Raw genomic sequence first — 27,875 nt, forward strand, 5'->3', positions numbered from 1 at the left:
TTTTGACTTCGTTAAGCGAGACAAAAAACTTCTTTAATATTGACCTTAGAATAAATCAGTCTACCAACCTGATTCACATGTTCCAGCAGCAACTTCAAAATTATTGTCAAAAAATCCAAAATTACAACTACAGGCATTACTCTGACATATGCCTTGTGCATCTTTACATTCTAATGATTGTCCATTCTTTGTACAGGCTACTCCTAATTCCCTCACTGAAATTATTCTTAATGTTAGATCATTTCACTTTAATCATCAATTTTCTTAATTATAGTGTGACAAATTGAATACACAGCTGCGCAATAAGCGCATGATATGCAAGTCACATTTTTAAAGAATGACGTTCAATTACTTCTCAATTTCATATTTGAAATCTCTGAAAATTAAAAGGAATCTTACATCACTATTTACAAACAATTCACCATAGTTTTATGAAAATTGTTGAAAGCATTTTTGAGTTATTGTCTGAAAACTGGAAAATCTCCATTTTTTATAAATAAAACCCTATAACTCAGAAATGCAAAATCCAAAATTTATAAAAATGAAAAGAGAGCTCATGTCAATAGATTTAAACAATTCACCCAAATTTCTTGCAAGTTACTGACACCATACTTGAGTTATTGTCCGAAAACTTGAAAATCCCCCCTTTTTAAATGATTTTTTTTGGTTCAGTAGACCGTGACAATGGGGTAAAATCTCTAATTTGGCATTAAACTAAAAAGATCGTATCATAAGGAACATGTGTACTAAGTTTCAAAATGATTGGACTTCAACTTCATCAAAAACTACCTCGACTTAAAACTTTAACCTGATGCGAGACGAATGGACAGACAGACGGAGGGACGCACAAACAAACGAACAGACGCACACACAGACCAGAAAACATAATGCCCATAAATGGCCATAAATTGAATCAAATATTACAATAAAAAACTTCTTTAATATTGACCTTAGAATAAATAAATCTACCAACCTGCTTCACATGTTCCAGCAGCACCTTCAAAATTATTGTCAAAAAATCCAGAATTACAACTACAGGCATTACTCTGACATATGCCTTGTGCATCTTTACATTCTAATGATTGTCCATTCTTTGTACAGGCTACTCCTAATTCTTTCACTGAAATTATTCTTAATGTTAGATCATTTAATTCACTTTAATCATCAATTTTCTTAATTATAGTGTGACAATATGAATAAATAGCTGCGCAATAGGCACATGATATGCAAGTCACATTTTCAAAGAGTGAAGTTCAATTACTTCTCAATTTCATCATTGTTCATATTTGAAATCTCTGAAAATTAAAAGAATATTCAATATTTATTAATAAACAATTCACCATAGTTTCATGAAAATTGTTGGAAGCTTTTTTGAGTTATTGTCTGAAAACTATCCATTTTTTATAAACAAAACCCTATAACTCAGAAATGCAAAATCCAAAATTTATAAAAATCAAAAGGGAGTTCATGTCAATAGATTTAAATAATTCACCCAAATTTCTTGCAAGTTACTGACAGCATTCTTGAGTTATTGTCCGAAAACTTGAAAATCCCCCCTTTTTTAATGAATAAAACCCCATAACTCAAAAACATAAAATCTAAAATTTATAAAACAAGAATGTGTCCTAAGTACACAGATGCCCCATCCGCACTATCATTTTTTTTGTTCAGTGGACCATGAAAATGGGGAAAATCTCTAATTTAGCATTAAAATTAAAAAGATCATATCATAAGGAACATGTGTACTAAGTTTCAAAATGATTACACTTCAATTTCATCAAAAACTACCTCGACCAAAAACTTTAACCTGATGCGGAACGAACGGACGGACAGACAAACCAACAAACGGACGCACAGATTAGAAAACATAATGCCAATAAATGGGGCATAAAAAGAAAAAGAAGCTCAAGTCAATTGATATACAAATTCATGTATTTGGTTTTGATGTTATATTTGTTATTCTCGTGGGATTTTGTCTGATGCTTTGTCCGTTTCTGTGTGTGTTACATTGTAGTGTTGTGTCGTTGTTCTTCTCTTATATTTAATGCGTTTCCCTGAGTTTTAGTTTGTTACCCCGATTTTGTTTTTTGTCCATGGATTCATCGGTATTCTACTGTTGCCTTTATTTAAAGTGTTTTAAATCTCCAACATGTTGACAATGGACAGACAGACCAACTAGCAAACAGCGCATACCACAAAAAGTCTCGTGCACTGGTGTATTAAATTGATAAAAACAAATAGAGATCAGTTTCATTTGAATCAATTACTACCATCACTGGCATTAGAATACTTCTTTAAAAATAAAATAAAAACTATTAATTCACCAATTCTTGGTTTTAGTTTGTTAACCAGATTTGTTTTCAATCGATTTATGACTTTTAAACAGTGGTATACCACTGTTGCATTTATCTAGTATAATTGGTTGATATAATCAGAAATAACAATAAACAAAACTTCTTTAATATTGACCCATGGAAGTAATATTTAAAAGGAATAACAACGACTAATTAGCATGTGTTCATGGCCTAGAGAGCTCTGTACTAAAGTCATATGATTTTATCCAATTATAGTGTCAGCGGCAAGAACCCTTTGATACCTATCTGTGTTACCGGGATTGTAAAATGGCATATGGAATTTCTTATCAGTCACATGATTTTATAAAGTACGGTAATTATAAAGCACCTGTGGGAAATCCTAGTTTGTAAATTATCAAGGTGGCGCTGTTTCATATTAAACTTCTACCTTTAAAACGAAATCGAATGATGTAAAAAACTTAAAAAACGGATGAGAATTGTTTAAACTACAAGAGATTAACATGGAAAATTGTATTAAGTTGAATACTAGTATCAATTTATAACACGCTAAAGCAAATATAAAAGCAAACAGACAAAATGAGCTTGACGATATCTATCTAACCGTAAACTCATTTTATACGAATTAAAAACCAGATGCTCGGCAGGGCGCAGCTTTATACGACCGCAGAAGTCGAACCCGGGAAAGTTGGGGCAAGTATGGATACAACATTCAAGCTTGATACAGCTATGAATTTGGTTTGTGATTAAATAGTTGACACAACATAGGTTTCTGACACAGAATGAATGTGGTCTAAGAACTTAAACTTAAAAACTGAATGATTTTAATTGGACATTTACCTATCATGGTCCAATATTCAAAACCTAAATACATGGTTAGATTCAGCATATCATAGAACCCCAAGAATTCAATTTTTGATGAAATCAAATAATGTTCAATTTTAGACCCGTGGACCAATTTGATAACCGGGCCAACATATCAAAAATATAAATACATGGTTGGATTCAGCATATATCAAAGAACCCCATTTATTCAATTTTTTTTCAAATCAAACAAAGTTTAATTTTTTTACCCTTTGGACCTTAATGTAGACCAATTTGAAAACGGGACAATACTGTGCAATTGAATATTTCTTGCTATTGCGCAACACTGTGCAATTAAAATTTTCTTGCTATTGCGCAATAGTGTGCAATTAGACATTTCTTGCTATTGCGCAATACTGTGCAATTGTAGATTTCTTGCATTGCACAATACTGTGCAATTGAAGATTTCTTGCTACTGCGCAATACTGTGCAATTGAAAATTTCTTGCTATTGCACAATACTTAATATAATAATTTTGGACCCCGATTTAGACCAACTTGATAACTGGGCCCAAAATCAAAAATCTAAGTTCATGTTTAGATTCAGCATATCAAAAAACCCGTAATATTCAATTTTTATTAAAATCAAGCTAAGTTTAATTTTGGACCGTTTGGACCTTAATGTAGACCAATTTAAAAACAGGACCAAAAATTAAGAATCTGAATACACGGTTAGATTTGGCATATCAAAATACCCCAATAATTCATTTGTTATGAAATCAAACAAAGTTTAATTTTGGACCCTTTTGGCCCCTAATTTGTTAGGACCAAAACTCCCAAAATCAATCCAAACCTTCCTTTTGTGGTCATAAACCTTGTGTTAAAATTTCATAGATTTCTATTAACTTATACTAAAGTTATTGTGCAAAACAAACAAGAAAAATGCTTATTTGGGACCTGCTTTTGGCCCCTAATTCCTAAACTGTTGGGACTAAAACTCCCAAAATCAATCGCAACCTTTTTTTTTGTGGTCATAGACCTTATGTTAAAATTTCATAGATTTCTGTTCACTTATACTAGTTATTGTTCGAAAACCAAGAAAATGCTTATTTTGGGCCCTTTTTGGCCCCTAATTCCTAAACTGTTGGGACCCAAACACCCAAAATCCATCCCAACCTTCCTTTTATGGTCATAAACCTTGTGTTAAAATTTCATAGATTTCTATTTACTTTTACTAAAGTTAGAAGAATTCATTTTTTATTAAAATCAAGCTAAGTTTAATTTTGGACCGTTTGGACCTTAATGTAGACCAATTTAAAAACAGGACAAAAATTAAGAATCTGAATACACGGTGAGATTTGGCATATCAAAATACCCCAATAATTCATTTTTTGATGAAATCAAACACAGTTTAATTTTGGACCCATTTGGCCCCTAATTCGTTGGACCAAAACTCCCAAAATCAATCCCAGGTCAAGGTCAGATAAACCATGCCAGGCAGATATGTACAGCTAATAATTCTTCCATACAACAAATAAAGTTCACCTATTGCTTATAAATTAAGAAAAACAGACCAAAACACAGACACTTAACACTAAGCAACAAACTGTGAAAATGAGGTCAAGGTCAAATTAAACCTGCGCGACTGACATATAGATCATAAATTATTTCCATACACAAAATATAGTAGACCTATTGCATATAGTATCAAACAAAATAGACCAAAAACTTAACTTTGACCACTGAACCATAAAAATGAGGTCATGGTCAGATGACACCTGTCAGCAAGACATGTACACCTTACAATCATTCCATACTCCAAATATAGTAGACCTATTGCATATAGCATAAGAAAAACAGAACAAAACACACAAAGTTAACTATAACAACTGAACCATGAAAATGAAGTCAAGGTCAGATGATACCTGTCATTCGCACATGTACACCTTTCAGTCCTTCCATACAACAAATTTTCTAGACCTATTGCTTATAGTATCTGACATATGGACTTGACCACCAAAACTTAACCTTGTTCACTGATCCATGAAATGAGGTCGAGGTCAAGTGAAAACTGTCTGACAGGAATGAGGACCTTGCAAGGTAGACACATACCAAATATAGTTATCCAATTACTTATAATAAGAGAGAACTTTATATTACAAACAAATACTAACTTTTTTTTAAAGTAGTCACTGAACCATGAAAATGAGGTCAAGGACATTGGACATGTGACTGATCGAAAGTTCGAAACATGAGGCATCTATGTATGTTAATGTATGATATATACGAACTCTGACTATGAATAATATAGTTTTGAACAAACAGTCAAAAATTACTAATTAGGTCTCTATGTTCCTTCAATTGTTTTTAGAATAAAATACTCAATGGAGTAAGTATGAGTAGTGAAACAACCTTTCATTCAAACAAAAACATTAGACATGTGCTTTAATTGGTTATCAAAAGTACCAGGATTATAATTTAGTACGCCAGACGCGCGTTTCGTCTACATAAGACTCATCAGTGACGCTCATATCAAAATATTTATAAAGCAAAACAAGTACAAAGTTGAAGAGCATTGAGGATCCAAAATTCCAAAAAGTTGTGCCAAATACGGCTTAGGTAATCTATACCTGGGATAAGAAAATCCTTAGTTTTACGAAAAATTCAAAGTTTTGTAAACAGGAAAATTTATAAAAAGGACCACATTATTGATATTCATGTCAACACCGAAGTGTTAACTACTGGGCTGGTGATACCCGCGGGGACGAAACGTCCACCAGCAGTGGCATCGACCCAATGGTGTAAATCGTTATCAAAAGTACCAGTATTATAATTTAGTACGCCAGACGCGCGTTTCTTTAAACCTGTTTCATTGTACCATGTGACTTTACTCATTCTAATATTAAAGGACACTATACCTGTTATATAAAATGACCATCATCTTAAGTGTTTTTATGATTTTATAAATGAACTTGCATGTATCTTCAAATATGGTATTAGTGGGAAAATGTTATAATCATATGTTTTATTTTTTTCCTTTACTAAATCTTAGTTTTTGTTAGCTTAATTTGATTATAAATTTATACCTTCTGAAAGAATATAAGCAACCTTTCATGCTTTAAGCATGGTGACGGTAGAAACAAAATGGAGAGGCTCTAAAAAGTTTTACAAATAATTATTTACAGAATATATTTGATATTTACCTTTTTCTTGAAAAAAAAACCCACATCTTATATGACTTTCAAAAATGAAAATAAAATTAGATAAATTATAACCCAAAATGCATTTGTTATAAATAGAGGACTTTTTTAATATTGTTTTTAATTCATGCTTTATCTCTCTTACTTATGAATAAAAAAAAATCAACATGCCTCCATAAATTTCTAAAAAAAGGAAATAATTCTGAAAGTGTTCAATTATTTTCTTGCCCAGTCAAAGCGGGGAGCTCCATTTCATTCATTGCATAAAAAAGAACTGCCCACTGTTTGAAAGTAAGTGAAAGCTTTATATAAAAAATGTTTGGATCAGAAGAAATCTTGAAGTCAAAAAGTGTCTCAACTAAAAAGGACAAAATTGATCAGTTTGACAAAGATCTGATTAAAACTAAATTGTGCATAATTTATTTAGGAAATATGAATGTGTGACATTAAAAAAATTAAAACATCTTTTGGAAAAATATCATGATATTATAGCTAATATAAAATACAAATTATGGAAAACTCTGCATGAGTAAGGCTTTAGGTATAAGAAAGTGGATAAAAACAGAAAAGGTTTGTTGAAAAATATCTTAGGACAATTAAGAAAAAGCATAAAGAAGGTTAAACTGTTGTTTATTTGGATGAAACTTGGGTTGAAACCAACCATACATCAATGGACTAGTTCAGAAGATGCAAAAAACAGAAAAATCCCCCTAGGTAAAGGTCAAAGATTTGTTGTTATGCATGCTGGATATGAATTTTTTTTTAAGGGGATGTGATATAGTTTTAAGGGTATCAGTTCGGACAGACGCGATTACCATACAGAGATGAACAGCAAAATTTTTGATCAATGGATTGGACAATAATTAGTTCCTACTTTGCCAAAAAAAAGTCTTATAGTAATGAACAATGTCTCGTATCATAGTTTGCGTGTCGAGGGTACAAAACCTCCCACATCTAATTCCAGAAAAGGTGACATAGTTGACTTTGTAAATAGACTTGGTGTGGAATTTGACATGAAAAAACCCAAACCTCAGATATATGAAATTATTAAATCTCAAAAAATTGACCCTGTATACAAGGTTGATGAATTTTTGAAAAAGAAAGGACATGAAGTTCTAAGACTCTCACCATATCACTGCGAGTTTAATCCTAATGAACTTATTTGGGTAAATTTAAAGGGATTTGTTGGTCAGGAAAACTCTACATTTAAACAAAATGATGTGAAATCCCTTATTCAATCAAAGTGCTGGATAGCACCTCTGGAAAGTTTGCAACTGCAGCTGTGTATTATTCCAAAAAGGTTATAGACGTGTATTATTTCAAATATTTATTTCATCACAACTTTGATGTATTAAACTAAACCATTGTCTCGTCAGTAATTATCAAAAACCTAAAAAAAAACTCATGTTTGTCATAAAATGTTTTGATTTTATCTATTGCAACCTAAAACTGTAGATCTAAAAAAAAAAAAAATATACAGAAAGCTCTGTAAATTATTTTATGTTCCCATGCCATGTCAACTTCAAGGGCCTGTGAATTTAGTATTACCAAGGCTCCGTGTTGAAGGCCGTACTTTAACCTATAATGGTTTAATTTTTAAATTGTTATTTGGATGGAGAGTTGTCTCATTGGCACTCACACCACATCTTCCTATGTTGGTCAGGAAATCTCTACATTTAAACAAAATGATGTGAAATCCCTTATTCAATCAAAGTGCTGGATAGCACCTCTGGAAAGTTTGCAACTGCAGCTGTGTATTATTCCAAAAAGGTTATAGACGTGTATTATTTCAAATATTTATTTCATCACAACTTTGATGTATTAAACTAAACCATTATCTCGTCAGTAATTATCAAAAACCTAAAAAAAAATTCATGTTTGTCATAAAATGTTTTGATTTTATCTATTGCAACCTAAAACTGTAGATTTAAAAAAAAAAAAAAATATACAGAAAGCTCTGTAAATTATTTTATGTTCCCATGCCATGTCAACTTCAAGGGCCTGTGAATTTAGTATTACCAAGGCTCCGTGTTGAAGGCCGTACTTTAACCTATAATGGTTTAATTTTTAAATTGTTATTTGGATGGAGAGTTGTCTCATTGGCACTCACACCACATCTTCCTATATCTATTTGATCGAAAATAGGGAAAGTGTCCATGGGACAGAAATGATGCCACCGCTTAAGCATTATCATAATAAAGGGTCACAACTCAAGAACTGTAAATGTGACGCTACCAAAATTTGTATGTGATCTGAGTTATGGGGTAATAAGCATTGTGTATACATTAAGGGGATTAATATTCAACAGCATAGTGAATTGCTCAAAAGCAAAAACAAATTAAGTTCATAAGACCACATTCATTCTGTGTCAGAAACCTATGCTGTGTCAACTATTCACAATCCAAATTCAGAGCTGTATCAAGCTTGAATGTTATGTCCATACTTGCCCAACTGTTCAGAGTTCGGCCTCTATAGTCGTATAAAGCTGTGCCCTGCGGACCATCTGGTTCCATTTGTAACGAGGCACAATCCTAGAGCAGTAAAAATGACTCCACCAAAAGTCAAACTTGATCTTGGTTTTATAGTTAAAAGTATTGTGTATAAGTTTCATAACATTTGGTTGAGCGAACTAAAGTTAGATAACTGAAACAAAAATATTCAGCAATTTTTACATATGTAAAGGGGCATAACTCTAGAACGGTTTAACTATCGCCACCAAAATTCAAACTTGAACAGTGTTTGTGGTAATGAGCATTATGTATAGGTTTCATAACATATGGGTCATTGGTGGATCCAAAGGGGGGTCCGGGGGTTGGAACCCCCCTTTTTTGGACGATCTATGCATTTGAATAGGAGCATATAGTTGGAACCCCCTCTTTACCTTTGGGTTGGGAAACCCCTCTTTTTAAAATGGCTGGATCCGACCCTGTGGTTAAGACAAACTAAAGTTAGAGAACAGGAACTAAAATTCCCAGCAATTTAACGCTAGAATGGTAAAAGTGACGCAATCAAAATTCAAACTTGACTTGTGTATTGTGGTTATAAGCATTGCATACATGTTTCATACAGTTTGGTTCAGGCAATTTAAAGTAAGAAAACAGAAACGATATTTTGGGATGTACGGTGGTACGTTCAAGTAAGGGAAGGACGTACATACTTACGGAAGAACAAGGATGAAACTCAATATGGTGGGAGCATATAGCAATCATAGCAGAATGAGTCAATAACATTTGAGATTTTTTGTTTAAGCCATTCATTTGATAAAGTAGTAATCATTGCCTCTGTGTTTGGATGACAAAGCAATTGTATTCTATTTATATAGGACATGTTATGCCTTAAAACTTTTCCAGATGCACAAGTTTGTCTGTACTCTATTTAAATTGTGAAGTGAAAATGCAGCCATTTTAGCCAAAGGGTACATATCATGGACTTTATTAATTTCTACAGCATTTGTCTTGATACACTGATCTAGCGATAATATTCTAAGAAGTAGATGCTGATTCGGTTGCTTTTAATACGGATGCTATATGATACGAATTTGCGATAATACAACAGAGGTGGTATTATGTAAATTATTGGAAGAAAAAGAAGAATTCTGAATTGTCGTTGGGGTCAATGTTTTTCTGCTGTCAGTTTGATCCACTTCGGCATCAGGCTGAACGAGTAAAGGTCCTTATATCCACATTGGAATGTGAAACAATTAGTATTTAAATAACGGAATAAAAAGTTTTCAAATGATTTTTGGCATCAAAACCTTCCGATCGATGTTTAGACAGAAACAATGCACTTTCCGGTATTTAGTATTACCTTTTCTCGTCCTTGGCTTGAGATATTAGACATATAATTATCCAGTATTTAATATTCTATCACATGTGTATTGTTTAAACAAACCATTATCACTTGTCAATTATCCGACGGCTTGGTCAAAATTGTCAACTTGTTTCAATCTTGTGATTTTCTTTTCTCAGCGCATCGCATCGCAGATCCGCAAAGTAATGTTTTTGATACTCGTTTTCAAAATGAAGTAAAATTCATCTGAATCGTCGTTGAACATGCATATCTTTTTTATTCAAGCTGTAATCTTTTCAGTCAAAAGAGTAGTTACTCAAAATTTCAAAAGAATCTTCCAAGAATCAGATTTCAAACACTAGTACTACATTATCTTGAAGCAGAATATATTGCGATAGTCTGTCACCGGAAGTTTAAGGCCGACGCCTAAGGAAAGTAGCAATAGCAAGCTATAGCAAACTTTCCAAAAAGGGTTTGAACAGATAAATAGCACAACATGGTTAATTCATGCAATCATGTAAAAAACAATATTGAACTAAAATATTGGCAAAAGGATGCTATACAGGATGAAATTCAAAAAATAATAATTCATATTGAATCAGACTCTGAAATTGAAAGCGTAAGTAAGAATGATGATTTAAGTGATGGAGATGAGACTGAGGACTATGAATGGCTTTAATAATAAATTTGTTGTGAGTATTTTGTGTTTGGTTTTCTTAAAATTAATCAAAGTAAGCAGATAAAACTTTCCATAAACATATGAAGGTATAAATAACTATAACAAATATGTTTTATATCATTCATTTTTCACAAAATTTCATTTCTAAACTGAATTTTGTCAAAAAGTACTTTGTAGTTTTTTAAAATGTAATACTAGTAATGTCCAGTGGAAAATATTACTAAGGACTTATGTTACTCATAAAACAATGAAAAATACAAAATCATTTATACAGAAAGCTCAGTTTTCACATGGTACAATGAAACAGGTTTAAAGCACATGTCTAATGTTTCTGTTTTGAACGGAAGGCTGTTACACTACTCATACTTACTCCATCGAGTATTCTATTTTAAAAACAATGGAAGTAACATAGAGACCTAATGAGTAATTTTTTTGATTTTTTGTTCAAAATTATGTTATTCATAGTCAGAGTTCGGAATATATAACGGAATTTGATGAGACTATCATCAAAGTGAGAGGGTTAGCGCTATAAAACCAGGTTTAATCCACCATTTTCTACATTTGAAAATGCCTGTACCAAGTCAGGATTTTGTCATGTGATTATGGACTTTCCGGATTGATTTTCCTCTAAGTTCAGTATTTTTGTGATTTTACGTTTTTCGTATATATCATACATTAACATACATGAAGAAAAAAAATATTTCTTTGTAAAAATGAACTTTTTAGGATCATTTTCTAAATATTTATAGGAATCAAACGGACTAGGACCAGTCCTATTTGAATCAACTACTACTATCACTGGCATCAGAATACTTCTTTAAAAATAAAATCAAAAGAAATAATTTACCAATTCTCGGTTTAAAGTCATAATAAACGAGTGACCGATGAAAAATAATGTTATTCCAATTATTGAACCAATGCATACAATTATCATAAACTTATATACATCAGACATCAGACATCTAATATATACATTTGTGTATTCAATTATGAGGTCAAATATTTGTATATTAAGTCTTAAATAATATAATACAGACCCTGCAATATACAAGACTGAGGTTGATAAGTAATGTGGTCAATTTGATTGCCAGTTTAGAAGGTTGGGCATTGTAATTAAAGGTAGACTGCAGTAGTACCTTGTCTCTGATTTTTTAGTGATAATGACAGTTTTCAATCATATAAGTATTGTATCAATACCCAAATACCTAATCAAAATATTTTAAAAAAAAGCCTGCACATCAACACATCTTAATGAAATACATTCTTAAAATGAACTGCTCCAATAATATACAAAGTTCTTTCAGTCTGTATGTGTATTATGTGCACATACATGAGAACCATAGGGAACTATATTTCAGTGAATACATTTAGTAACAGTAGATAACCTGTCGTGTTGTTAGGGAGGCTGGTGCCTTAATGAAGATTTAGAACAAGTTCTAAACTTTCTAAAAATAAGATAAAACTTGTCCTTAATAAAATTGAGAATGCTAATGTGGAATATGTCAAACAGACAACTGCAACCTGACCAAAGAACCAAATTGTAGGTTATTGACAACATTATACTTTTTAGTTTTAGTGTCATATGTCGTGAGATAATTCCACCTCCTTCCATGTAAGAGATGAGTGACCGGGCCCTCTATAGCCGATTTTAGTAAACTTCAAATGCGTGTAAAATTATGAACTGCATGTGATATTTATTAGCGCTCCATCTATAAATATATACCAACAGTTTTAAACGCACAGCAAACCTTTTGATACCATAAAATACTCGAAGAAGGTTTTTTATTTGAACAAATTGATTTAATTGTTTTATGTACAGTAGTTAATTTTGCGGATAATACATATCTCGATTTCCATTATTGTGAAGTACAATTGTTCTTTTCTTTTGAAACGTGTAAAAAAAAAGGCGAAAATTTACATACAGACCTTTTTCTTTGACGTACTGAATTACTTTAAGCAAATGCTCTTATGTGATTAACCATGTAAGATTTACCCCATTTGGCATACATAATGATCCGCCAAATGTTAAATTATTTTCACATGTTCTTTATGCAAAATTTCGTACTTAAAATGAAGTAGAAGAGTCTTTTCTACTTTTAATACGAAAAATCGGAATAATCTAGCTCTGGAGAATAACTTTTAGTGGTTTAAAGTAAATATTTACGTTTTTTGATACAACAATGTTCTTGTTCATATATACAATGAAGTAGAAGATTTTTTAGTTATTGTAGTGTATCATCACATATTGTGGTACTATGAGACATATATAGTGATATGTGGGATATTTTTATATTGTTTATAAATCAAAACAAGAATTTAAAAAGTTTAATAGAATTTTAAATGCAAAATTAAAATTATGCTATGTTCAAGTTTTGAAACCTAAATACTTTATTTTACAGAAGCAATGTACCATAAGAATATATTATTGAACACGCATGATAAAAGAGGGACGAAAGACACCAAAGGGACAGTCAAACTCGTAAATCTAAAACAAACTGACAACGCCATGGCTAAAAATGAAAAAGACAAACAGAAAAACAATAGTACACATGACACAACATAGAAAACTAAAGAATAAACAACACGAACCCCACCAAAAACTAGGGGTGATATCAGGTGCTCCGGAAGGGTAAGCAGATCCTGCTCCACATGCGGCACCCGTCGTGTTGCTTATGTGATTACAAATCCGGTAAATAGTCTAATTCGGTAGGTCAAATTCATGAAAGGGAAGGGGATTGTAGTTACGACGTAAGGAACATATCCGATATCATTTGTGAAACGGTTATTCCATAACGGTCAACCAACTCGTGATGGCGTCCTTAAAATTTACGAAGGGATGATTTCAACTTCACCATTTTGGAACTCTTGGTTTAATAGCTTCCTTGTGAGCAGTAACCCTCTATCAAGAAAATCATGATAGGAAATGCAAGCACGGGAATATCGTATCAATTGGGAGATATATACCCCGTATGCAGGTGCTGCTGGAATGTTGCTACTTAGAAATGGAAAGTTCACAATTGGAAAGCTGAAATCATCTCTTTTGTCGTAAAGTTTTGTTTTCAACCGACCCTCATTATCAATTTCTAGATGTAAGTCAAGATATGAAGCCGACTTAACTGTATCTGTAGTATCCTTTATCTCCAATTCGATGGGATAGATGCGATCCACATAGTCACCAAATTTTGAATTGTTTAGTGAAAGAACGTCATCTATATAGCGGAAAGTAGAGTTAAAGGATATTGCTAACTTCTTATCTTTCTTCCTAAGAAGTTCCTGCATGAAGTCAGCCTCATAATAATAAAGAAACAAGTCAGCAAGTAGAGGGGCACAGTTTGTTCCCATTGGGATGCCGACAGTCTGTTGAAAAACACGTCCTCCGAAAGTAACAAATATGTTGTCAATCAAGAAATCAAGCATCTTGATAATATCGGTTTCAGAGAATTTTTTGTTTGAATCAGAATGGTTCTTTACAAAGTATGATTTATCCCTCCCTAAGACAAGATACTTGTATCTACGTTGGCCATTCTTTTTTATGAAGCAAAGTAATACCAACTCTTTTAATTTGTCTTTTAGTTTGGAATGTGGAATACTTGTGTAAAGAGTAGAAAAGTCAAATGTTTTAATACTGTTACAAAATGAAAGAGAGTTAGATTGTATGTACTGTTATGTTTAAACTAGATGTGTCAGAATGACACCAATTAGCCTGTCTCAAAAGTTGAAAAAAACTGCAATTTCAACAACACAAGTAATAGTCTCATATATCAACAAGAGTGCACACGCTGAAATGTCTCCCCTTCTGTACTAATCATTGATATTATGTTGATAGTACTAAATATAAAGCTTTATTACAACTATCACATAAACTTAGCATTAACCAAAAACCATGAAAAATAGGTCAAGGTTAGATGAGTCATGCCAGGCAGGCATGTACAGCTAACAATCCTTCCATACAACAAATACAGTTGATCTATTATAATTGCTTATAGTTTAAGAAAAACAGACCAAAATACAAAAACTTAACACTGAGCAATGAACCATGAAATTGAGGTCAAGGTCAAATAAAACCTATGCGACTGATATATAGATTATAAAATATTTCCATTTTCATGATAGTACTAAGGTCTTCATAAAAGAAAAAAAGACTAAAATTCAAAATCTTAACTATGAACACTGAACCATGAAAATGAGGCCAAGATCAGATGACACCTTCCAGCTAGACATGTACACCTTAAAATAGTTCCATACACCAATTATAGTAGACCTATTGCATACAGTATAAGAAAAAGAGACCAAAACACAAAAACTAAACTATAACCACTGAACCATGAAAATGAGGTCAAGGTCAGATGACACCTGCCAGTTGGACATGTACACCTTACAGTGCTTCCATGCACCGAATATACTAGACTTATTGCTTATAGTATTCGAGATATGGACTTGACCACCAAAACTTAACCTTGTTCTCTGATCAATGAAGTGAGGTCGAGGTCAAGTAAAAACTGTCTGACCGGGGTGAGGACCTTGCAAGGTACGCACATACCAAATATAGTTATCCTATTACTTATAATAAGAGAGAATTTAACATTACAAAAAATCTGAACCTTTTTTTCAAGTAGTCACTGAACCATGAAAATGAGGTCAAGGACATTGGACATGTGACTGACGGAAACTTCATAACATGAGGCATCCATATTCAAAAGTAAATCACAAAAATACTGAACTTAAGGAAAACCAATTCGGAAAGTCCCTAATCACATGCCAAAATAAAATAACAAAACGCATCAAAAAACGAATGGACAAGAACTGTCACTTGGTACAGGAATTTTCAAATGTAGAAAATGCCTGTACCAAGTATGAAGCATCCAGGTCTTCCACCTTCTAAAATATAAAGCTTTAAAGAAGTTAGCAAACGCCGCCGCCACCGCATCACTATCCCTATGTCGAGCTTTCTGCAACAAAAGTTGTAGGCTCGACAAAAATCAGCTCACAATCTGAAGGTGTATAGAAAAAAAGTCTGTATAACTGTGATTTTCAACAATTTAAGTCCAAAATCTGTAATTACAACAATTACATTCTTAAGGCTTTTCTGGATCAAAACTTAAAAAATTGAACTGGGATCTAACTTAACTTAAACTTGATCTGTAGCTCATCATGGTTAATTGACATACCAAAAATCAGCCAAATATCTAGAGGCGTTTAGAAAAAAAAATCCGTATAAATGTGATTTTCAAAAATTCCAAAGTCTGTAATTACAGCTTCTTTCTTACAACATTTCTGCATCAAAACTTACGAAATTGAACTGTGATCTATATATAGATAATAAGAGATATCACAATATAGAACAATAGCATATATAGATCCCAGTTGAATTTTAGTCTCTTGTCTGGTATATATCTTCTTACTGGTTATCATGGTTATATTCCCAAACTGATAGATAATTGTTGTATTATTTGGAGTGGTTGTGCTAAAAATGAGCTTCTCAAAATAATAAAATTGCAGAAAAGGGCTGCAAAACTAATTTTAGATGTTGATCCACTTTCATCTTCAGCACCTAGATGTTCAAACAGCTTGGTAAGATGAAAGTAGAGAACAGAATCCCATACCATAAATCTGTTTTGATGCAGAAATGCATTAGGGCCCCTGTCTATATTTATATATATATATATAAAATGACTGAATAAATAGTCAATGATAAATCTTACGGGGCGATGGATCAAATAAACATGATTCAGTACACTACAAATATAATATACAACAAGTCTAAAAGGGTACAACATCACCAAAAACACAATAAAACGAACAATATGTTAGATATTTCGGATAACAGATATCCTTCCTCGGTAATTGCACGTTGACAAATGAATCATGTCAAATCAAATTAAGACTCTATCAAAATCTTAAAATTTATACAATTTAAGCAAACGCTGGAACAATTTTAAAATTTCCAAACACGGCGCAAAGACTACAAAGATATGCCAAAATTAAAATAGTTATTTACGATGTGAATTGGCACAACTCTAAGTTCCCAAATGTGTCGACAGTTGAGATGTTAAACAACTGCGTGGAAATCCAGTCCCAATAAACAGTCCTGACCGATCTAAGCTGGTATAATATTTGAAATATGACAACGGTAGAGCAATTGCAACAACAGAGACTGCGTATTTAAACATCCCAAAAATATAGTAATTTGATAAGAAAAATTAGTAATAAATTTTTACTAAGGTTAAGTAATAGAACGTGGCTGCGTATTTACACATCCCTGCCAACTGTAATTAAAACTAGTATAATTCAAAATTCCTGAAAAGTGTAAGAGTCCAGTACGGAAGTCGGAGTAACTGGACACAAGTGATGACAGGAAATTAGTGATGGTAGGGAAAATGAGTGACTCTTCTATGTTTTTTCATTAATGCCCTCTGGGGAAACTGTCCTGAGCTTTCCTATCCAAAAACTTTCCCGAGCAAGTCTGTCGGCCTTTGACCAGTCCTCGTTGTGATCTATGATGGTGATGATTAGTTTTTTTAAGATCAGCTTGGGCGTGCCCATGTGATCTTAAATGATTACGGTCGGGCTTGCAGGTGTAGTCACTACGATGACCATTCATGCGTTTGTTGAATGGCTGTTCTGTCTCGCCAATATACTGCATGCCACATCGACACTGAAGAATGTTTTACATTGGCATATCTTATCTTTGTAGTCTTTGCACCGTGTTTGGAAATTTTAAAATTGTTCCAGCGTTTGCTTAAATTGTATAAATTTTGATAGAGTCTTAATTTGAATTGACATGATTCATTTGTCAACGTGCAGTTACCGAGGAAGGATATCTGTTATATATTTGTTATTCAATCGTGTTGACAAATATGTCGGCTCAACAAATGGCCTTCTCGTATTATTACTGATCTATTTTTACACCTAATACATTATGTATCAGTATTGTTAAAACTTTTGACACTGAAGAAGGCCATTTGTTGAGCCGAAATATTTGTCAACATGATTTAATAACAACATTTTCGTATAATAACATCTTATACCAGTACCGTTGTGCAAATTTTTAGACTGATATAACTTTTTCCTTATCTGCATAGTATCGTCTATTCTAGACGATCCGGTACATAGTAAATTTGCTGGTTGGTCCTTTTTATATTTCACATGGCCATAAAAGTGCGAGGTTTGGCATGCCACAAAACCAGGTTCAACCCACCATTTTTTCCTTTAAAAATGCCCTGTACCAAATCAGGAATATGGCCATTGTTATATTATAGTTCGTTTCTGTGTGTATTACATTATAACGTTGTGTCGTTTGTTTTCTCTTATTTTTGAGTGTAAATTCACATTGCGATAAGACGTGTCACGGTACTTGTCTATCCCAAATTCATGTCTTTGGTTTTGATGTTATATATATGTTATGCTTGTTATTCTCGTGGGATTTTGTCTATGTGTGTTACATTTTAGTGTTATGTCGTTGTTCTCCTCTTATATTTAATGCGTTTCCCTCAGTTTTAGTTTGTTACCCCGATTTTGTTTTTGTCCGTGGATTTATGACTTTCGAACAGCGGTATACTACTGTTGCCTTTATTTATAGAATTCTATCTCTCTCTGTCTCTCTCTATATATATATATTATTATGTACACAGCCATGTATCACCATCATTGATGGCGATCCGATGGATACATCTGTTGTAGGGTTGTCACTGACTCAGACGTACTTATGAATATAATTATTTTCTGTGACTGTATCTTACATTAATTTGTAGGATCCTTTACTATAGATAATTTAGCTGATCTGTAACAATAACATCTTCATGCCTTATATATCATGTACTGTAGCACGCCGCTAGATTAAAACTGACGTGGAAAGGTAACACATCGCCAGCGAAAGCTCTTTTTTGAGAGCCCAGGTGGTCGTGTGGTCTAGCGGGACGGCTGCAGTGCAGGCGAGTTGGTGTCACGATATCACAGTAGCATGGGGTCGAATCCCGGCGAGGGAAGAACCAAAAATTTGCGAAAGCAAATTTACAGATCTAACATTGTTGGGTTGATGTTTAGACGAGTTGTATATACATTATGTACACAGCCATGTATCACCATCATTGATGGCGATCCGATGGATACATCTGTTGTAGGGTTGTCACTGACTCAGACGTACTTATGAATATAATTATTTTCTGTGACTGTATTTTACATTAATTTGTAGGATCCTTTACTATAGATAATTTAGCTGATCTGTAACAGTAACATCTTCATGCCTTATATATCATGTACTGTAGTACGCCGCTAGATTAAAACTGCCGTGGAAAGGTAACACATGGCTAGCGAAAGCTCTTTTTTTGAGAGCCCAGGTGGTCGTGTGGTCTAGCGGGACGGCTGCAGTGCAGGCGAGTTGGTGTCACGATATCACAGTAGCATGGGTTCGAATCCCGGCGAGGGAAGAACCAAACATTTGCGAAAGCAAATTTACAGATCTAACATTGTTGGGTTGATGTTTAGACGAGTTGTATATACATTATGTACACAGCCATGTATCACCATCATTGATGGCGATCCGATGGATACATCTGTTGTAGGGTTGTCACTGACTCAGACGTACTTATGAATATAATTATTTTCTGTGACTGTATCTTACATTAATTTGTAGGATCCTTTACTATAGATAATTTAGCTGATCTGTAACAATAACATCTTCATGCCTTATATATCATGTACTGTAGTACGCCGCTAGATTAAAACTGACGTGGAAAGGTAACACATGGCCAGCGATATCACAGTAGCATGGGTTCGAATCCCGGCGAGGGAAGAACCAAAAATTTGCGAAAGCAAATTTACAGATCTAACATTGTTGGGTTGATGTTTAGACGAGTTGTATATATATATATATATTTCTTGTGATCAATTTTATTTGGCAGTCGCGAATGGCAGTCAGCAGGGTTAAAGAACATCAGTTGTTCGACCTGTTAGTCAAATGCGTTTTGTTATACTTTTTTCACTTTGTTGGTCTTTTGGAAAATGTTGTTTGTGCTGTTTTTAGACCCTTCTACAACGAAATTTGTTTGACATGCACACGTATAAAAATTGCGGTTTTTATCCAATGCAATCATAGGTTTGAACGTAGTTTTCAATTTAGACTCGTTTATATATATATATATATATATATAAGTACGTCTGAGTCAGTGACAACCCTACAACAGATGTATCCATCGGATCGCCACCAATGATATATCAAAAACAACCCTTTTCGCATTTGACATTGTTATCAGTAGCAATGGTAGAAGGAAGTGTACGACAAACGTGTTGAAATCGGTGCCATATAATTTTACCCTTGTCCTCCATTCCATCATTCCGCAACAAATCATTATACACACTTTTTTTCTAAACGCCTTTAGATATATGGATGATGTTTGGTATGTGAGTTAACCATGATGAGTTACAGATATACTTTGAGTTTCGTTTTACTCTGCTAATATTGGTACTGGCACGAAATATGTTGGGTTGGACATCAATGACATATGCATACATTGAAAGACTACCAAAACATACTAAATTAGTTACTATTTGAAAAGATTGTTTCGAAAATCAGAAGTCATGATGATGCTTTTAAATCCGTGACTCTTTGAGGTTTAATGATCAATCTGAAAACAGCTAACTTAAATAAAGTTTTCATACAAGTTTCTGTGTTTTTTGTTTAAACAACTTACTTGGCTGACATTTTGTCCCATCATCATAGTAGTCAGGTAGACATTGACATTTACCAGCAGTAGTGTCACATTGTGAAAAACTTATTGTACTGCAGCCAGAATCATCTGTACAGACTGTTTCATCTACTGCAGCATCACATGGCATAAAGAGAATACAGAACAGTAATACCTGAAAAGACAAAAATTATAGTATTTAATATAACTTTAACATGTATATATAACTACTCATTTTCTACAGGAGGTGGGTTGTGGGTTTATACTTTTGCAATTTCAAATACATACACATTTCGCATAGAGGTTACACCTTCACATCATTGTTGATTTTTGTAAGCCTTTCCTACTAGAGATATTCTGCACATTTTAAAATGTGATAAAAAATAACTTGAAATTGTCCATGTTAACAATACACTATTAAAGGATAATGCATAGTAAGTTGGAATCTCAACAAAGGCTAAAGGGAATTAACTCAACCTTACTTGGGTAAAGTGAGCTATTTTTTGTTGATATGTCTATAGCATAATAACTATTGTATGACTTTCAATCAATGAGACAAATTATCAGTGAGACAGCAAGTCAGCGTATGCCAACATGGCAAATGGAAGGCAAGAATTTTCGAATACCTCCCAAACTGCAGTTGAATTTAGTCAATTGTTATTTTAACCTTGACCTTCAATGTAGGGCTTTCTTATTTGTATAAAAAACATCACTACGTATTGGTGAACAATCATGCTAAGTTTCATAACTGAACACCAAGGGATTTGAAAGTTCAAGACAATAGGCACATATGTGTAGTCCTCTACGACCGGTGAAATTGAATAAAAGACACCTTTAGAATAATTGACCATGATTATAATTATGATATAAAACTAGTAGACATTTTAATAATTTTGATTTAATTTGGTCCAAAAGTAGTATACTTCACCAAGTTACACAGTAAAAATCTAACTGAGAAATTATACAGGTGGGATTAGTCTCAATCTAAATTTGAAAATTGAAATGGAGAATGTGTCATTAATATAACAACCTGACCATAGAGCAAAGAAACAGCCTAAGGCCACCAATGATCCTCAACACAGAGAGATAATCCCGCACATGGATATCGAGGCAATGCTTCAGCTGGCCCCTAAACAAACACTTGCATTTTTCATTGTTCAAATGCACTACAAAATAACTGTGTTCATCATTGCTCATGCATGGGTATAATGTAGGTTTTGATATACATATATAATTGTTTTAATTAACCTTCAATAAACATGTTAAAAATAAACATTTTACTACAGACCAATCATGCATTTAGAAATAAGTTTAAGGATCAGATTTCAGAAAAGCCATATTATGTGAGTGAATATTAGATTAAGAATTATAAAATCTATGTTAGTTATAAAGCAGTCACCCTATTCACACAGTCAATAACTAAATAAAATATTAAATCACCAGACAAAAAATAATTAAAGCTTCTTGTATAATAGAAATAAACAAACTTCCTCATTCAGGTAACACACATGATAAATATCACATTGATATGCATCACAGCTTAACAATACCATTAGTTACTTCCTGATCTGGGTACACAAAACAATTTATTTCTTCACATCAAACTTTCTTTATCCGTGCCTTTAACTATTTTAATGCACATTCATCATCCTTATTTAACATGTTAAAAACATATATATTCGTTGTCTGCTTCAGTTACATATATATCTTCAAACCAACTGACATACATTGTAAGTGAATTGACCAAATTATGTCTTTATTTTTGCAAGGAAACCATTTTAAATAAAGCATTATTTTACATTTATTATATATTATATACAAATGTATAACTTCCCTTACTATAAAATGTCAAAGTTGCAGTGAAATATGACCTTATTTTTTTCATAGACACAGTTTAAAAACCTGGTATCTTAAATTAAGTTTTCATGAGAAGTTGTCCATAAAAGATACATCTGCAGGACTTGTTTCTCTGGATTGTTGTGTGAAAAATGCAAACTAAAACAAAACAAAATATAAAGTCACAATCATATCCATGGTCAATATTATTGACCTTCTTGTAGTGAACAATTCAAAAAATTATTCTGACAACAGGAAGTAAAACATGAAAGGCACTGAAATATGTCACACAGTATGGCATAATTTTTACCAGATGAAGATGTGTATAATTTATATCTTTTATAGTTTTGTTGAGCCTGTAACTTCTGTCACAGAAAGCGAGATTGCATGGGGAGTGACTGAGGGGGCAGCAGCAACAGAGGGTGTGGCAACAGCAAAAGGGGTGACAGCTGTAGAAGGGGCGGCAGCAACCGAAGGGGACAGCGGCAACAGAAGGGGCAGAAGGTTAAGGGTGCAGCGGTGGAGTAGGTGAAAGATTTTTGGTAACTTTATTTTTTTTCTTATTATGAGCAATAGGATAACTATATTTAGTATGTGCATACCTTGCAAGGTCTCCCAGTCAGACAATCTGCACTTAAGCTGTACCTCATTTAAAGGACTATAATAAAAAAAATCATGTACACATCCAACATCTATTGGATTCAAAGTGTAGATGTCATAATACAGTCTGACAGAGAAAAACATAACCTTGTGCAATGCCAAGATACAATTGTATCAGGAATCAGTTTTGGTGTAAATATGTGGTAAAGTGGAATTTAGCATATTTTTGTAAATGCAAATTTGTATATATATTATTGATTAGATATATTGGAATAAAATGATTTTCATACTATTGATATTATTAGTTACAAATTGAATGGTATTTAATTTGTCCAGTCTGAATACTGTTAAACTGACCAGTGTACCTGTGTGTCTATGTTACCTTGATTTCAATATTTAGAATCTTAATTAAGGCTATATTTCTTATGGATAGTGATTTTGGTCACATGTTCTTTTTGGAGGGAAATTTCTATTGTTCTGGAGACTCTCATTTCAACTGTCATACTGAGCAGATATATTTCACAATTCTGGAGTTTACAAATTGTCTTATATAAATTGTTATAGTTATTGCTGAATCTTTTGGGAATCCATATTACTACTTTACAGGTCAGTTGTATATACTTTTATCACATTATTTTAATAGTCCTAGAGTTTTTAACAGAGTATGCAAGATTTGGTAAGATTGATTGGATTGAATGGAGAAATGAATCTGTAGTATGAATATGACCTTTATAAATGATAAATACAATTAATTAACCATGACATGCTTTAAATCATTAAAGATTGATAAATGATTAAAATATTAAATAAATCTTAAATAATAGATTATAATAGAGCATTGGAGTGAAATGATATTAAATAGAAATAAAGAGTTTTCTTGTGTATAAATAAGAAGTAAATTAAATAGTAAAATATTCATTTTAAACCTTTATTATGTTTTAGTATCTAAGGGAACAGATTTTCATATTTTTGGTATGTGTTCATATTATAGACATGGAACACATTAGTTATAAGTTTATATTTATCTTCAGGTTAATATTTGAAGTCGCCAATACACATATGAAGTCTTGTGACCTTCAAATAAGCACTTGAGGTAAGCAAAGAGTTGTGTTATGTTGTTTTAAAATTTTGTTAATTATTTGCTTATTTTGCTTATTTTGCGTTGCTGAGTTGCTGCATCTATATATTTTAATGTTTTACTGTTTAGCTTAGTTTATTACTATTTATGGAATTCATGTAGAATATATTATTTACATGGTAACGGAATATTTATTGCAATTAAGTTTATGAGATGCATAAATTAATACATGTAAGACTCAACTTAAACTTGTGTCTTTGAGACAGAATTATAGATGTGAAAAAGAAGATTATTTTACTTAAAATGTTATACAGTGCAATGTACTTGTTCATAAACATGTCAGAGTAATCTATCTTTGCACCAGTATTTAAAGTATTTTATAATTATATTTTTTTATATCAACGATATAAGGATGAGGCTTAGAAACGGGGAAAGCGAGGCTATGCCGAGCATTTTCCCCGTTTCGTGCCGAATCCTTATATCGTTGATATGTCAAGTCAATGCACTATTATTGTCTTTATACTGCAATCTAAAAAAACATTTTTAATTGTTGTTTGATGTGTTAATTTTATCAGAGACATATAATACAATATATTGTATTATATGTCTCTGATTTTATTATTTGATTTAAATATTGGGAAACTCCCCCTTTTATAAAAAGGCCTCATATCATGCAGGCGGAGAAATAAACAACACAATGAAATGTACATTTTCTAATGAAACCCTTAATCTTTGGTGAAGGAGTTATTGTTTGAGAATGAACTAAAATATCAACAATAAGCATAAAACATAATGATTTAAGTGAAATATTTTTTTACTAAAAATTGTAAAAGAAATAAGTTTGAGTCGTCGTATACATTGGAAACAAGAACAGTTTGAATAGGTCGTATGAATAATTAATTACAATTTCGGCAATTTCTATTTAAATATTCATTAGGAAAAGTGATATCAGGTCAGTGACTGTATATGACATAGAAATATACAGTCAACGCATTTTGACTGCTCAAATAGAACGAGTGCAGTATAAAACTGATTACTAAGACCTTTAATAAAGAATCCATACATATTTACAACCGAGTCTTTATGATGCCCATTTCCATCTGGTTTCAATGCCGCCCAATGTGATTTAGAGCTCTTAGTGACAATGACATAAAAAGACATTCCCTGGATCAGCATACCGTTTCTAGGATATACCGAATTTATCAACTTCCGGAAATCGAGCAAGACGGCGGAATTTATGAACTTTGCAGATTGATTGATAGTTTACAACCTTTTTGTGTCTTCAAAAGGTTTGACATTTACTTTATTACATTTGTATTATATGTTATTTGTGTTTTATGTATGTTTACTGTCATTTGTATTTAATATTGAGTGACAAAAACTTTGTTATTTGAACGTAAACAGGTTGAAATTTTTGTGCAGAATTTGTGGTTGATTTTGTGACTGCTGAATTACAGCAAGTGTTGCTTATTATTTTAAACATTACGCATTGATTATACACCACACTCGGGTAAATGTCAATGAGAGTTGGAGACATTTTAAAAATTTAAAGTGACTTTGTAGATCTTTGTTGACTTTGTTGACATTCATTGATACTTGATCCGACCCCCTTTGCAGACACACCCACACTTAGGTCAAGGTCACTGAACCGGAAGTAGCTTTGTTTACATTACACAGCTGTCTGTAGGGTATTGAAAACTTGGTACATTGAAATTTTTTTGTTTTGATAGGGTATACTAGATTGAGACTTGCAATTATTTGTTCGTATTCATGTAAATTATTTTCATAAAAGGACTTTAGTTTCTGAAAATAATTTTTCTGTGAATATTTACATACAGCTTCGTACATACATACACATTCACACACACTATAAATTATTTTTTTATTATTATTTAAATTACTGTTGTTTGTTGTCAGTATATATTGTGTAGTTAGTATTGTTGTATGTCATATATGTTACCGTACTCATTGTTTGTATGTGAATTTGTACTGTAGTTAAGTTTATTTATCAGTTACATTGTACTTTGTCATTGTTAGTGTGTAATCGTTTGTGAACACGATACAATTTATACAGGGTATATTATAAATATTTTGAAGGTTTGTCTAAACATAAATAAAACTTAGTTTAAACTTACATAAATAATCTTGGTGTCTAAACTTGAACTATATATATAAAAAAATAAATAAAAATTAAACCACTTTGACTGATTTGAAGTTGAGCGAGTCATATCATAATGCATGCATCTTACCCTGAACTAACATTTTGCTTTTGTTAACATACCAAGCACACCCAACATACCTGATTAGAATTATTTATTTCAGCTGGTGTTACTGTCTGTCGGTATTTTTTTTTTTTATTTTGGTGATCTTTGATTCTAGATTGAGTTTTTCTGTTTAGAGTTTAGAGATTAGGTATCTTTGATTGCCCTAGGTCATTCAGTTGATAGTATTTCTTAGTCTTTAGTCTACATTGATTACAGATTAAGGTACTTGTATTTGTGTATATATATTTTATTTCAGATATTGATTTCATCCGTTGTACATTTTGATTTGATTCGTCTGTATTATTTTATTCGGATATTTTTTTTATACTACTCGTCATGGCAGAGCCAGAGAAGATTAAAGACCAGTATGATACTATGTATAGCACTTTCCAAGCTATGGGTCTCAACCCAAAGGGAGATACTCCAAAGGATTTGGATCAATGGATTAAGGATTACATCGAGCACCAGAAAGATTACAAGCCATTAGAAAATGTGCTTTTGTCTCCACCACATATTGCTGTATTGAAAACAGAAACAGGAGCGGTATTGAAAGTTGCACCTAAGCCAACAGTAACCATGTCATCATATGCATCCAAGGTAAGGAACTTTTCTGGTGGAGATAAGAAGGACGAGATTGCATATGACATATGAAGATAGCATTAAAGGATCCGACATATACCAAATCACAAAAAGACTTTGCCATCCGTCGCTTTTTATCTGGATCAGCTGCACGTATGATAATGTACCAAGGGTTGGATAAACCTATCAACGACTTATTGGAAATTTTAGACAGCGTTTATGGAAGTGTAGACAACAAAGAACAACTTCTGTCAGAATTTTACAGTGCCCGCAAGAAGGAAGATGAAGATGTAACTACCTGGAGCAATCGACTTCAAGATATTTTAGGAAAAGGAATTGAAAAGGTTTATTATTCCGTATCACGAGATGAACACCATGCTTCATGCCATGTTATGGACCGGACTGAGACAGGAATTAAAAGATGTAAGTGGCCATAAGTATGACTCAATAAAAGATTTCAACCATCTCAGAGTTGCTCTTAGACAAATCGAGAAAGATCATCAGCCTAAAAAAAACACCAAGCCTAACACTTCTAAGGCAGCTACTACTTCACATGAATCAAAGGATGTTGAGGAATTAAAAGGTATGGTACAACAACTGACTCATCAATTTACAGAATTACGAGATCAACGCCAACAGGAACATGCACCATACGGAGGTAATGGTGGGTATAGAGATTCTGGTAGGGGAGGCCGCAGAGGCTGAAACCAAACCTCAGGACAGAACAGCAATTGGCAAGGACAGAACAACAATTGGCAAGGACCGAACAACAATTGCCAAGGACAGAACAACAATTGGCAAAATCAAGGAAGACATGATCCTGTACAGCAAGATCCTCAACAACAATAATAACAACAACAACAAAGGAACGATTACCCGATAGTTTGTCATCGTTGTGGACAGGAAGGTCATACATGTATAAAGATAGGTTGCAGAACAAGAATGGACCCTTCGAGGAATTTAAACGCCAGGAAACCTGTACAGAGGGTCGGTATTAGGTTTGAGCAAGAGGAATTATGGTTCCATGGTTGGAAACAACATTGTAAAGAGTA

General features: G+C 32.9%; 1 protein-coding gene across 1 annotated transcript in view; it reads right to left on the reverse strand.

The window, feature by feature from the left end:
• LOC134686630 (transmembrane cell adhesion receptor mua-3-like) overlaps positions 1-22,019 on the reverse strand; it is a 47,697-nt gene extending 25,678 nt beyond the window's left edge. The window contains exons 1-4 of the mRNA XM_063546304.1: positions 21,954-22,019; positions 20,473-20,641; positions 974-1,120; positions 69-215 (exon numbers count right to left, since the gene is read on the reverse strand). Of these exons, the coding sequence (XP_063402374.1) occupies positions 69-215; positions 974-1,120; positions 20,473-20,641; positions 21,954-22,019 (529 nt within the window). The remainder of the gene's footprint in view (positions 1-68; positions 216-973; positions 1,121-20,472; positions 20,642-21,953) is intronic.
• Positions 22,020-27,875: the final 5,856 nt, after the last annotated feature.

The sequence above is a fragment of the Mytilus trossulus genome, chromosome 10 (genome assembly GCF_036588685.1).
Source record: "Mytilus trossulus isolate FHL-02 chromosome 10, PNRI_Mtr1.1.1.hap1, whole genome shotgun sequence".
Taxonomy (NCBI): domain Eukaryota; kingdom Metazoa; phylum Mollusca; class Bivalvia; order Mytilida; family Mytilidae; genus Mytilus; species Mytilus trossulus.